At 43.4% G+C, this 11,494-nt stretch overlaps 1 protein-coding gene across 1 annotated transcript in view; it reads left to right on the forward strand.

Moving 5' to 3' along the window:
* Window positions 1-11,494, forward strand: part of LOC124712527 — a 68,997-nt gene that overhangs the window by 45,882 nt on the left and 11,621 nt on the right. The window contains exons 2-3 of the mRNA XM_047242841.1: window positions 3,427-3,532; window positions 9,170-9,396. Coding sequence (XP_047098797.1) covers window positions 3,427-3,532; window positions 9,170-9,396 — 333 coding nt within the window. The remainder of the gene's footprint in view (window positions 1-3,426; window positions 3,533-9,169; window positions 9,397-11,494) is intronic.

The following is an 11,494-nucleotide window of genomic DNA, read 5'->3' on the forward strand; positions in this document are numbered from 1 at the left end:
TCTTCTCCGTCTATCTTTTCCCAACCTTCACCAGCAACACTAGATGTCAAAACTAGTCAACCATGTCTTCTTTTTTGTCTGTTTTTATAATACATTTTGAATGTACATATAAAAATGTCGAGCTTGAACTTCAAAAATAATACGTTCGGTATCAAGTTCCATTGCACATATCGAAACAACTGTAATTTGACACTTCACTACCCACGCTTTACTATATTTGTTGTACACACTACTGAGTTCCGGTAGGAACGTAATGTGAACAGCGTCTGTCCGACCAGCGTCTGACTTTGAGGTTGCGCCTTCTCGTCTGACGTTGGCAGAAAAAGATGCTTTGTGTAGCCTCCACCAGCCACTCCACACTGCTTATAACTGTGGCTTGCTTTGATGCTGAGCATCTAGCTTCAGAAAACAGAATTGTGTCCGTAGCCTTAGAAGGCGCATTGAGTTATGTACAGCGTGTACCTTTGAAGGGTTGCAGCTCCCAAACTAAACTTGACAGGAATGTGATTAAAACTGATTTGTACACAGCTCGTATAAATGGTCCCAGTGAATGATAGAAACAACTATTGATACATTTAAACAAATGTGTATCTTTGCTGTAGCTCTTTAGAAAATAACACAGTAAACTATGTTCATAGCTCCGCTGAAAGTGTAACGTTTATATAGTTGACAAGCCCGGCATGCCTGCGTATTCATTTTGCCAAGTTTCTATTATAAACGAAACCTTGGACAGTATCTGTACGCCGGATGCAACTGCTTCGTGTGTCTACAACGCTGTTGTGTATACGTTTGTGTGGCGACGCTTCTTCGTAGCACCACACATGGCTATTGTGTTCGCCTACAGGCAGTTGTTCCTTGCAGTTGGAATCTGTCAGAAGTGCTGCCAGGCGGCAGGTATTTCCTTAACTTGAGTCGTCTGTAGAACCGTCTTACAATTAGTAGTAAAGTATAAACGTAGTAAAACTTCATGCAAGATGCGGAATTTTCCAAGCACCTCAGTGTTTATGATATAATTTTGTAGGTGCATTTAGCGGCATACGTGGATAATGTCTCCTAAATATGTTACGAATAGAGATAGTAGATGCATGATGCGGCAGTTTTTCAAGCATCTCATTGTTTATGCGATCATATCTCCTGAACCACCTGTCGTACAATGATATAATTTTGCAGTTACATTCAGTGATATATGTGCATACTTCCTGAATAATATTTCACGAATGCAGTTAGCAGTAAAGAAGTAATAAATTGTAGCGTTATGCCTCATTCGGTACTTCAGTAGTAGCAGTAGTAGTTAGCTATAAACTTTCTTCTTTTCATCATTTCGCAGGGATTGCCAGAGAGAAAAAATTTCATAAGGGTTATGTAATTATTTGCAAAGCTTGTAACAAGTCGCTAAGTCTCTCTTTCTCAAATACCAGGTGAATAAAATCTGCGAGCTCACGCGTCGCGGGCTACGCTTCTTTTTCATCCCCACAGCATACGTGAACCAAGTCGGTTGAAATCGATCCGGTGTTTTAGGAGGAGATGTGGAAGAAACATATACATACAAAAACATACATTCATTCTGGGCCGCGCTAACTGGTAGCGCTATGCAGTAGCAGTACTGCTCAATCGCTGCCGGGTGCTGGTCATTCCTCGTGATTTACAACACCTGTTAGAGCGTATCGAAAACACGAATATCGCACTGGACTAATTTGGCAGCTCTCTACCGAGTTGGCACGTAAAACCCGTTTTAGAAATCATTTTGTTTGTCACCGAAAACAAAGAGATGCTTCCCGCCCACACTTAACGTCGCATGAAATACGTGATGAGCAGCGTTTGTTTAGGCTAACTCCACCCACACATTTAAAAAACGGAGCTGCAAACATCTGCCGCACCAGACAACATGCACCTGACGCCACATATATAAATGGCAAATTCATACATCTGTAATCGCCAACCTTCTCAAGATTTTCATTTGTGTTTGCATCTTTGAGGCGGTTTCTCGTGTGTCTTTTGCCACAAGGGGGGCGGGGGGGGGGGGGGGCAGTCACCCGTTTCTTAACTAATGAAAATAAAAAAGGCTATTTTCTTTGGCACATTCAGAGTTCCAGTCCAGGACAAATGACATTGTCGATCAAGTACAATCCGACACATCTTAAGCCTAATTTACTCGACGACACTAGTTTGCAGGCAACTGCGCTACCATCCACTGCGCTTGCGCGCCGTGCGTTCGTGTAACCCGTCGGTGAAACTAAACACTTTCGGCATGTTCCAACTTTGGCAACACTAGTTCATGAGTTTTGAGGTTATGTGTCTTTGTAGAGTGTAGGCAAACTGAAATATGACGTGGGAAATGGACAATAATGTTCGCTTCTTGGATATATATGCTTTGCATAGTGCGTATGGGATTTCAGTGATGCTGACTACAAAAATAAGCAACATATTGATGTTCCTGAGGCCTTCACTTGGGATCAGAACATATAGGAACATATAGTTTGACAATATCTGAGCTGCAGGGCAAAATTTGTTGAATTAGGAACACATATATAAGTGAATTAAGAAAAGTACTAGCAAATAAAATTCTAGCTGTGGAAATGCTCTCGTCTACAACCCTAAAATCCCATCGTTCGAGTTGGCAGACTCTTTTTTTTTAAGCAATATTGTTGATTGGAAAGAAGGCTACGCAAATCAAGAAGTTGCATTCTTTATTCAATGTTCATCTATTTAAAACGTCGCAGCAGTGCTCCCCATTCACATATGTTTGAATTTTGAGATATTGTCACTATACAGATCTATCTTCAACAGAGAAGTTTGCAAACCATTCTCCTCTTAATGCGGCCTGCTTCGAATAATTACTGCTGTTAATGTTCATAATTATTACTGTTAATGTTAATAATTATTGGTGTTAATGAAAAAGCGTCACCACCACAAAAACTGCATCTTATAGCATGCCGAGTGTTCTCGATTGTAATGCACGCGATGTGAAATGTATAGTTTCAGTTCTGGTGACAGTGCTTCATGCGTTACGTATCTTTATTTTTTGAAGAAACGTGAAGAGTTCTGGCGATATTCTAAGGTAATTAAAACAACTTCTTGGATCTTCCATTATAATTTCATCAAGGATGCTGAGCAAACGAGCTGACGTCTTTTCTTCATCCAGTCACGAATCGAAACACGTTTCTTATTTTTCTCTTATGCATCGATTCCACGCAACAAGCTTTAACTCCATCACAACTGGTGCGACGTGCATCTGCCAAAACTTTCATTTCAGACACGACTCAGGAACCCACAAAACGACGAAACTGAAGTGTACACTGGTTTCGCCGTGTCTACTGTCAAATATGAAACCATCTGCGTGCAACTCATTCCACGCAACGAGTGGCGCAACCCAGCGTCGTCGTGTAAACTGGCCTTTACAATATACCTATACCGTGTGTGTTGCAGGCGCTGGTTTCAATGGAGCAGCGCGCCTACTCGGACTCGTACCTGGCGGCGGCCGACCAGATCATTTTCAACCTGCTGGACCAGTATCACTACACTCACGGACCAGGTACAACAAAATCTGCCGCCTGCTCATGGTCCACTACCTATAAATTGTATTCTTAGCGCCTGTTTTACATTTCTCTGACATTCTCATTCTGCACACCTTTGAATCTTTTGTATCTGTTCCATCAATACCACTTGATAAGGGTCCACGCCGACGAACTATGCAGAATATTTATGTGATCCATGCGGATTCATGAACCCACCACCGTTAAAAATATGAAATAAAAATAATCAGTAATGACAGCTGAAGCCTCCCAGCGTAAGGAGCCACCCCACTCCCGCCAATAGCCTTGTCAAAGAGGGCCGGGAATCGGGCAGAGTTTCAGCCAACTTCTTGCCCTTCCGAAGGGAAACTGCCGCTAAATGGCGAAAGAATCAGAAATGATCAACGGCATGATGATACTAATGGCAATGAAGACCAATGCATTAGACACACAACGTGTATCCCCAGGGACATGTGGCCTGTAATTTGCAAAAGTTTCGTAATGCTCTCTCCATCGACAAAAGATTCCAGGTTAGTCCCTCATTCGTATCTGTGTGAGGGGACTGCCGAGAGGGAGGCACAATGAAAAAAGAAACTGAATGACGAACGAAAGGTTAACATTCTACGAATGGTATTGTGGAATGAACGTTGTAGGATAACTAGGAAGAAATAAAGGAAGGGAGATTAGAGTTTAATGTCCTGTCAACAGACTGTCATTAGAGTTAGAGCACAAGCTCGGATTACGAAATGATAGGGAAAGAAATCTACCATACCCTTTTCAAAGAGACAAACTGGAAAACCTGGAAACGGACATACAAAGTCTCAGTGTAAATATAGTGCGAGTCAGTGAAGTTAAACGAAAGAAGATAAGGATTTCTGAATATAGGACAGCGGAAAATGGCATACTGGAATGTGATTCGTAATTAATAGGAAAATTGACAATGATATGCAGTATTATAATTGCATAGAAAATTGTTTTCATATTTTGCAGCCACATATAGAGGTCATGTGCATTATTGGCGCTAGGAGTGGGAAGAGGGGCGATGTACAACTTATGTCACCTATATACACGCATAATACTAGCCTTTTAGTTAATATGGCAATGCTTATTATTGATTGATCCTAGAGTATAAACAATGTTTTACTTTACTATGTTTGAAAATAAGCTTTGTCAAGCACAATAGATACGATTTTTTATTTCCATATTTGTAATATGGTTCACATGTTTCCTGTTGTAATTTCTGAAGATTGCTGATATTGAGCAAAACCGGTACTAGTGAAAGCTTTGTGATTGTGTGAAAGTGGGAAGGAAATAAATTATCAAATTGTCACTGTCAGTGCTTGAGAAGCAGGTTCAATTAATCATTGATTAAAGATAGGTTTAGATCAATCAACTTACTTTTCATCCGAGTTTAATAACAGTGATTGTAAGGGTCAAGCCCAATTTTAATCCTCTTCTGTATTTTTAATTGTCTTTCTCAGGGCAACCGCTTGTTAGCGGTTTAATTGCGTGATTTTCATGCATTTCAGTTGCTCAACTGCGCAACAGTCACATATTTCAATGTCTAAACTGCACACTCATAACATATTTCAGCATCTCCATCGCATGGAGTCACCACACGATTGTCTCTTATCCCACCGGGTCACAGCCATAGCAGTCACGTACTACAGCAGCTCACACAGGCGATAGTGTTTCAGTAAAGCAACACCATGATTGTTATGCATTTCAGTAGCTCAAATGCATCACATACTGTATTTCAGCGGTTCAACTGCTCATGGCGATTCCATGATAGTCATGTTTATCAGTAGATCAACTGCACAGTAACCACATATCTTGATGGGCAAACTACGCAGTCATCACATATTTCAGGAACTCAACTGCATGGGATCTCCACTTGAAAGTCACTTATATCAGCAGATCAGAATCACAGCAGACAGGTACTAGAGCAGCTCAACCAGACGACAGTCGCCTATTTCAGCGTCCCAACCTCATGATAGTTACGTATCTCAGCATCTCCACTGCGCGATAGTCACATATTTTAGCTGCTCAACTGCATAGGACAACTGCATGTCATGTATTTCAGTGGCTCAACCGCACAATAAACTCATATTTCAACGGATAAACTGCACACTCATCACATTTCAACAGTCAATCGCTCGGAGCCTCGACATGAGCTCACTTATTTCATTGGCTCAGAATCAAAATAGTCAGTTGTTACAGCAGCTCAACAAAACGATAGATGCCTATTTCAGTGGCTCAGATACAAGATATTTACATATTTCAGCAGCTCAACTGGACGATAGTCACTGAACCGTAATATTACTACTGGTTCACCAAAGGTTATTAATCACAATTAATACACAAAATGTAAAGTGGAAGCAGCTGCCAAGGAATAACTGGTGAAATTACACACAATTTTCAGTAACACTCTTTCTTCAAATTTGTTGCAAAACTTTACGATATTTAAAAAAAACAATCACAATTTACGATAGGAAAGGACCTTTAAATTATTGAATTATTATAAAAAATTTCACTCCAGTAAAAGGCAAGTATAGGCAAGCGATTTAACGTAAACAACGCGACGCTGCATAATATTTCAAGCTCAGCTAAATTACAGGTGAATTTCACTCCGTGCACAATTTGAATGTATGACTTCACCTTTGGGCAGACAAATTTCCCATTTGGTTGCAACAGCCGTAGCTACGGCCGCCCACAACAGCCTCACTCAGGCTCATTAAATGGCGCAGAATCTAACTTGTCTGCAACATATGAAGACAATCCTGTTTACAAAAGTTCTCAAAATAGAAAAACCAAAACGCATGAGTCATGCACCCAGGGGGGGGGGGGGGGGGGACAAATTTTATAAATTTCTGCCAGTTAACTTACGCTCGCTAGGTAGGACTTGCGAACTTTTACAACATTCTCCTTTCAAGGCAACAATTTCTACCCGTAATGAAATGGCAAACTTTTGCATGGCAAGACAACACACTAATAAGCAACTACCTATACAAATCACATAAGCACGTTGAGTAAAAGCCTTAAAAGGTACTGAAAAAGAACCACACACACACACAACAGTTTTTGCTGACTAGAAACAATATAAAAAAATCCACTGCCGCGTACATTAACAACCTTGCTTGATTATAGCCAATGCTTGATTATAGCCAAATATACATAAACACAAATTTACGTAAGTTACAGCTTCCAGATGAACAGGAATTCGTTATGCAATTGACTAGTTCTTACCACGCGGTAAAAGGAATTTTTCTTCTATCTTAGAGTACCTTTTACACGTGAGTCTAGTAATACTAGTTATGGCAGGCGATATAATGGATCAGGTCTTAGTGCCTTGCATTTTAAACAGTACAGCCATTGGTGCCATAGACTTTCACAGACATGGTAGAGGGTAACAGTCGAATAACCCGTAGGTAAGCTGGGAGGGGAAAGAAGCAATCCGAATCACGAACCATAGATTTACTCTGACTCCCCCACCCCCCCCCCCCCTTTTCGTCCTCAAAAGAGGACAAACCGACCACAGTTTCTAATATTACCACCTTCCCGCGTGTGGGCAGACGAGAATGAATGGCGGGAAACCCCTAAAATATACGGCTGGTATAATTAACAGGAATAAGTAAATTGAATTGAATTAAACTTCATAAAATCTTTAAGATGGCTGTCAATCAGCGACTGTTGTATAATACAAAATTTTGAAAAACACCACCCTCGGCCGGCCGGAGTGGCCGACAGGTTCTAGGCGCTCCAGTCTGGTACCGCGCGATCGCTACGGTCGCAGGTTCGAATCCTGCCGTGGGCATGGGTGTGTGTGATGTCCTTAGGTTAGTTAGGTTTAAGTAGTTCTCAGTTCTAGGGGACTGATGACCTCAGATGTTAAGTCCCATAGTGCTCAGAGCCATTTGAACCATTTGAACCACAACCCTCAGTCGCGAACACAATTAATTGTGTTCGCGACAGAGGGCTGTGTTTTTCAAAATTTTGTTTCATAAAATCTGTTAACAATCAATACTCAACTTCTGGTGCGTTACGACTCCCAGGACTGAACCAACGCAGCCCCTCCAAATGCTCTGCCGAGCCGCCCGCTGCCAGCCGTTTCAACGGACGCAGGAAGGCGCGCCGATTTTCAGAACCTCCTCGCCGGTCGACGGCGTACAGCCGAACTGCAGATAGGCCCCTTGCGGACCCACGCTCAGAAAGATTCCTTTCGCGACGAGCAGTTAACCCCCCATACCACGGAGCCGCTGCTCGCGTCGCTTACGCGGTCTGCGTGCTGTCCCTCTAGCACCGCGCAGAGAAGTCGTTTCTTGATGCCCCGACTGCCAGTTCTCCACGAGAGCCCATACAGCCACTTCTTAAACCCATGCGAACAACCCACGTTTCTCCTTTCCCGCTAGACACCGGAACCTTCAATTGCGACAACGGCGCCACCGCCAGAAAACAGAGTTCGACTGCTTCACGCTACGCGCTGCGGCGCGCTTCTCAAAGCTACTACGGCTCAACCTCCTCCCCTCAAACTAGAACAGTCGCCCAAACTCGAAGACACTTCAGCAGGACTTAACCTCGCTCAAATGGACTCGGTATTCCCTACCTGTCTGATCGTGTCTCACTAACAGGTTAACCGGCCCCAACACACGCAGCACCGTGCGTGGACCTACAAAGCGGCTTTAAACTTCCCTACTCAGCCTCCAATCCTTCCTTGGCCCTCAAAATTCTTAATATAGCCCTGATCACCCGGTTTTCCTTGATAGGAGCGCCTATTGCGGCTGTACCGCACGGCCTGGCGACCATGAGCAGCCGCTATATTGCGACTTGCCCGATTCCAGTTTCTTCTAATCAACCCCGGGGTTACCCGCTCAGGAAGCAAATCTTGGAGTTGCCAAAAATTAGACAAAAGCGAATTGATAGGATAGGCAAACAAGAGAGAAGCCGGAGTAGCCTTCAGTGCCTCATGGACCTCAGGGTTAAACGCAAAATTAATCCAGGGCAAATTAGCATCCCACCTACTCGGTTTAACTTGATGGTAAATTACTAGAGCTGATTTTGAATTGCGATTCACGCTTTCAGCAAAGGACCCCTGAGGAAAATACGGTGTTATGTTTATATGCTTAATGCTATTCCCGAAACAAAAAACTTTAAACTTATTCGACATAAAGCAGGCGCATTATCACTGACCAAACTCTTTGGAGGCCCAAAGACAGAAAAGATGTTAGTAAGGTGAGAGATCGTTACGTTGGTAGTAACACTTCTACTGGGAATAAGCCAAGTAAATCGAGAAAAAGCATCAATTACCACCAAAACGGAGGGCGACTGCTTCACGGTACGATCTGCGGCGCGCTTTTCAAAGCTCAGTCACAAATTTGCAGCTCCACAGCACAGGGCAACTGTATAATAGTCACGTATTTCAGTGGCTCTACCCAGTGGGTCAGCTCCAAGACAACGTATTTCAGTAGGTCAACCGCACAATAGTCACGTATTTCAGCTGCTCAGTGCCACGACAGTTTTGTGTTTCAATTGCGTATTTCAGTGGCTCAACCACAAGATTGTCACATTTCAGTAGTCTGTCATATTTCATTTGTTCCGTCGAGCGGCAGAACCGCCGTGGCTGTGCCGTCAGTATGAACGCGGCCTTGTGTGTCCTTCAGGTGCAACACCGGAGGCGACCACCCCTGCCTCGCCGGGCCCGCTGTCTGAAGGAGTGAACCTGCTGCCGCGCGGCCCCGCCGGCGCCGGCCTCCCACCGCCGGCAGGCTCTGCTCAGAGCGCGGGGGCGGCGCACAGGCAGAAGGAGTCTGCGGCCAGGAAGCGGCTGCAGGAGCTGCACGGCGTGCTGAGCGGCGAGGCGCGAAGGCAGAGCGTCGCCAAGGCCGAGGTCAGCCGCTGCCTCCGCACTCCCTGCTCACTTGCAGCTCTCACTGACACACATCCTCATATTAGCTCAGTATGCCACATGACATTTATACACTACTCATAAAAAAGAGTGAAGTACCGACAAGAAATGGGCGGATGTCAGTGTACCTTCGTACGTGTACAGAGCTGCCACTCCCTTTGACAGGTAGAAAAGTCACCTGTATGCATTAGCGTCGTTCGTATTTACTGTTGCTGGAACGCCTGGCAGGGTGTACAAGTTGTGATAAAAAAGTAACGGACCTTTTTTAATTTCGCGGAATTTGATTCGTGATTTCCTGTCAGGAAGATCGCAGTTCGTAGTAATATACGGCAAATAATCGAGGAAAACAGAAGTGATATCAGGTGTTCTCCAGGGAAGCGTCATGGGACCTCTGCTGTTCCTGATCTATATAAATGACCTTGGCGACAATCTGAGCAGTTCTCTTAGGTTGTTCGCAGATGCTGTAATTTTCCGTCTAGTAAGGTCATCCGAAGACCAGTATCAGTTGCAAAGCGATTTAGAAAAGATTGCTGTATGGTGTGGCAGGTAGCAGTTGACGCTTGTAAGTAGGCTGTTTAGGTTTTTTTATTGGTAACGCCACCTCTGTATGAAAATCAATGGCTGTGCTGTGTGCAGTCTGTGGCTGCTTTGCATTGTTGTAATACTCGCCATTGTAGTGTTAGGCAGCTGGCTGTGAACAGCGCGTAGCGTTGAGCAGTTGGAGGTGAGCCGCCAGCAGTGGTGGATGTGGGGAGAGAGATGGCGGAGTTTTGAAATTTGTCATGAACTGCTATATGTATATATGATGATATCAAGGTAAATATATTGTTTGTTCTCTATTAATATCTTTCATTTTCTAACTATCCCTATCAGTAGTTAGTGCCTTCCGTAGTTTGAATCTTTTATTTAGCTGGCAGTAGTGGCGCTCGCTGTATTGCAGTAGCTTGAGCAGCGAAGATTTTTGTGAGGTAAGTGATTTGTGAAAGGTATAGTTTAATGTTAGTCAGGGCCATTCTTTTGTAGGGATTTTTGAAAGTCAAATTGCGTTGCGCTAAAAAAAAAAAAAAAATTGTGTGTCAGGTTAAGCACAGTCATGTATAATTGTTCAAAGGGGACGTTTCACGCTAAATAACGGAAAGTCTGAGGTGATCCACATGAGTTCCAAAAGAAATCCGTTGGAATTCGATTACTCGATAAATAGTACAATTCTCAAGGCTGTCAATTCAACTAAGTACCTGGGTGTTAAAATTACGAACAACTTCAGTTGGAAAGACCACATAGATAATATTGTGTGGAAGGCGAGCCAAAGGTTGCGTTTCATTGGCAGGACACTTAGAAGATGCAACAAGTCCACTAAAGAGACAGCTTACACTACACTCGTCCGTCCTCTGTTAGAATATTGCTGCGCGGTGTGGGATTCTTACCAGGTGGGACTGACGGAGGACATCGAAAGGGTGCAAAAAAAGGCAGCTCGTTTTTTATTATCACGTAATAGGGGAGAGAGTGTGGCAGATATGATACGCGAGTTGGGATGGAAGTCATTAAAGCAAAGACGTTTTTCGTCGCGGCGAGATCTATTTACGAAATTTCAGTCACCAACTTTCTCTTCCGAATGCGAAAATATTTTGTTGAGCCCAACCTTCATAGGCAGGAATTATCATCAAAATAAGAGAAATCAGAGCTCGAACAGAAAAGTTTAGGTGTTCGTTTTTCCGGCGCGCTGTTCGGGAGTTGAATGGTAGAGAGATAGTATGATTGTGGTTCGATGACCCTCTGCCAAGCACTTAAATGTGAATTGCAGAGTAATCATGTAGATGTAGATGTAGATATACATCAAATTTTCAAAATATTTTTGCCCCTCTGTACATAAGCTCCTGGCGTATGTTTGCATTGTCGTCTGTCTTGAATATATAGATTTATGTTGACAGTATAAAAGGTTACATATGTTTTCGAGTTTTCGAATGGTGCAACTGCCTCTAAGCTCTATGGGTCTTAACATCTGAGGTCATAAGTCCCCTAGACTTAAAACGGCTTAAACCTAACCAACCTAAGGACATCACACACATCCATGCCTGCGGCA

This window comes from Schistocerca piceifrons, chromosome 8 (genome assembly GCF_021461385.2).
Source record: "Schistocerca piceifrons isolate TAMUIC-IGC-003096 chromosome 8, iqSchPice1.1, whole genome shotgun sequence".
Taxonomy (NCBI): Eukaryota; Metazoa; Arthropoda; class Insecta; order Orthoptera; family Acrididae; genus Schistocerca; species Schistocerca piceifrons.